The following is a 3,036-nucleotide window of genomic DNA, read 5'->3' on the forward strand; positions in this document are numbered from 1 at the left end:
CCAAAGCCCTAGGGTTCCATGATCCAAGCTGCAAGTGAGTCATTCTTAGTTATAGCTATGGATGAAAATCCATAGCTATTTTCTACCATTGCAGCTGTGACTACCAAAAGGTTGTCTAGAGGGTGCTGGCAGATGAGACATCAGGAAAGAAACAAACAGGAATCCATGGCATTGGGAAGTGAAGTCCTTTCTCTATGGTCTTGTGAGGCCATGACAGATCTAATTACCCCTATGCAGGGTGTTAAAAGCTTTACAATTCACGTGAGTGCAAGCAGCTACCTACATTGCAGCAGGCAGCTGTTCATCTCCCTCTCTGGACTCAACAGGAATCACACCAGCTCAAACCCAGCTTTCATGCAAATGCAAACAGCACTAATCAAACCCTGCTAATCCAATGAAAGGGCAACAACCAGCGAGAACATCCCGAAGAGCTCCAAGAGACAAGAGACCTTCAACCCCAACACATTCACCACCCTGCAACAACTAAGCCAACATCTTGGTTATATATTAATACACTGCCCTGAATAAGTCCATGCTGTCTGAGCATTTCCTGTCTCCATGTCCAGGACAGTTAGTCCCAGCCCCCTATATTCAGTGCCATGACCTGTGGGAGACTTTAAGACCAGAGGAGAAAAAATTCAGAAGCCAACCAACAGACAAAGAAACGGGCTTGGTTGGAGCATTAGAGGCATGCTTGCTGTCTTTCCACAAAGCTGGAAGGCACAACTTCACAACAAAGTAGAACAAAGGCACAAGTGAGATAAGCAACCCAAAACACCCCTTCCCAGACCTCCTGCTGGCTGCCATGGGCCCAGGGCACCTGCTGCCTACCTCAGGTAGCTGGCTCCAAGTCATCTGGGCAGGTCGATAGCTCTTCACCACAATGGCAGTATCAGGAGTGGGTTGCTCCCCTGGGATGGGGTCCTCTTCAAGCAAGTCATCATCTGACTCATGAGGGATGGAGTTCAACCCTCGCTCGCGGATCTCCTGGTACAGCCGGGGATCTGGGGACAGTGGATGAGGCAGGGAATGACAACCAGACTGTGAAAAATCCCCATTCCCCCTGAATCCCACTGCCCTCCCCCAGGCCTGTTGAAGAGTTGGGGCTCCTGCTGGGCTCCCAAGCCCCTTGCATTTGATAGCCTTTGCAATGCCCCCAGGGCAAGGCTTTGCTTAGCCAGGGCAGGATCCATGGTTGGGCATGGAGGTGCACTTGCATGCTGTGGAGAGGGGTGACACATCAGTGCTGAATGTGACATAGTTACACGAGGGTCCCCACCAGTGAAGCTGTGCCCTCAGGGCTCTATAGGGAGGGAGCAAAAGGGGGAGTGTTTATACTGGAGACACTGTACAGGCCTAGCAGCTCCACTGAACAGACCTGGTGGGGAGCCTCAGAATCAGGCTCAGTCGTGTTGGATCGAGTCTGCTTTGATCAAACAGAAACTTGTTGCTGCATCATGCTGCACCTTGCCTCTAGCCATTATTACACATTAGCAAAGCATCCCACATGGTCTGCAGACCCTTCCCCCCGCCCCCACATGTTGGTCCCCTTGCTGGTAGAAAGCACCCGGAAATTGCTCTGACCCAACACCCAGGGTGGAACTGCCACTGAGGTGGCAGCGGGGAATCAGTCAAAGAACGCGTTTAAGGCTTTTTTTGACCAAGATAAGCAGAACCACTCACCATCCTTGAAGGAGCCTCCATGCCTCTGCACCCGTCTCTTCCCAAAGGCTCTCTGCAGGACAGAGACACAGTAAGTGCAAGACACAGGATGGCAGACAAGGGGCCTCGGCCCTCCCCTTGGTGGCTCGCTGCTTCCTTTGTCCTCAGTCCTTATCCCCATGAGGCCAGCTCCTGACCAACAAGCCCTGATATGAGGATAATCATGGCCAAAGGGTCAAGCAAGCAGTGGCTGAGCAGCAAATTGCCTCTGCCCTGAAGAGTTCACACCTCACCAGACCCAACAAACACAGAGCATGGGGAGAGGCTGGACACAGGGACAGAGTCAACTCCATCACAGCAAGCGGTACAGAATGAACGGCCGCACTGGAGGCGAAGGGAAGGGATGGGATGGAGGGGGTCAGGCCAGGGAGATGAGTGTGAGGGGCAAAGGTGAAGTGATTTTAAAATTATGAAAATGAGTAAAAATGAACTGCACCAACCATTCCTCCTTGAGCTTTAATGGAAAAAGAATTCAAGACAAAAGATGTATACACTTGTGTACAGCGCTTGGCTTTCTTGAGGCTTGTATTAGCCTCTAGTTACCTTATTTGTGGTCAGAACAGCCTTAAAATTATTCCAATGTTTACTTTTTCACCAAGACTCACCTTCCTCTTGCTCTTATCCTATTGCAGGGGTGGGCAAAATACAGCCTGGGGGAAGATCTAGTCTGCCAAGGGATTTTATAGAGCCCTTGGCAGATCCCTTGGCTCCACCCAACCCAGGCGTGGGAAGCAGCCCAAGCCAGGATGCATGCGGCCAGTCCCACCACTCTTGGGCATGCAGAAGGGCTCGGGCAGTGCGACAGCCAGACTCATCTTTCCACCTCTCGCAGCAGCAGCTCCTTCGGGCTGCCGTTGGCAGTGTCGCTACCACCACTGGGCCCAGCCCACTGCCTGGGCACCTCAGCCATTTTGCCCTGAACCCACTGCTGGTGGTCCTGGAAAGAGCAGGTGGGGTCTCCCTGGAGACCAGCCTGGGACCCCTACGGGCAGCGCGCACTTGGTCGGGCGGATGGGATGGGGCTGCAGGTGGGCAGGGAGTAGACTCCAGGAGCAGAACGGGCAGATGAGGCCGGGACTGGGGGCAGTGGCAGCATGGGGCCATGCTGGGAGCAGATCACGGCTCTGCCCTGCCTGCTCGCAGACCCATCCCATTCACCCAGCCAAGCATGCCCTGCCCACAGGGGTTCCAGACCAGCCTTCATGAAGACACCACCTGCCCACTCCATCCAGTGCCCCTGGATTGGTATATTAATCAACCACTTGGGAAGTTTTGACGAGCTTTTGCAGGTTGGGCGGGGGGAGGGGGGAGGGG

The 3,036-nt window shown here is 53.6% G+C and overlaps 1 protein-coding gene across 1 annotated transcript in view; it reads right to left on the minus strand.

Moving 5' to 3' along the window:
• Nucleotides 1–3,036, minus strand: part of ARHGEF16 (Rho guanine nucleotide exchange factor 16) — a gene marked incomplete at its 5' end in the record, with an annotated part of 55,405 nt that overhangs the window by 33,885 nt on the left and 18,484 nt on the right. The window contains 2 exons of the mRNA XM_019511652.1: nt 832–1,004; nt 1,684–1,735. Of these exons, the coding sequence (XP_019367197.1) occupies nt 832–1,004; nt 1,684–1,735 (225 nt within the window). The remainder of the gene's footprint in view (nt 1–831; nt 1,005–1,683; nt 1,736–3,036) is intronic.

Source organism: Gavialis gangeticus, unplaced genomic scaffold (genome assembly GCF_001723915.1).
Source record: "Gavialis gangeticus isolate Ggan-Ray unplaced genomic scaffold, GavGan_comp1, whole genome shotgun sequence".
In the NCBI taxonomy this organism is placed as follows: Eukaryota; Metazoa; Chordata; order Crocodylia; family Gavialidae; genus Gavialis; species Gavialis gangeticus.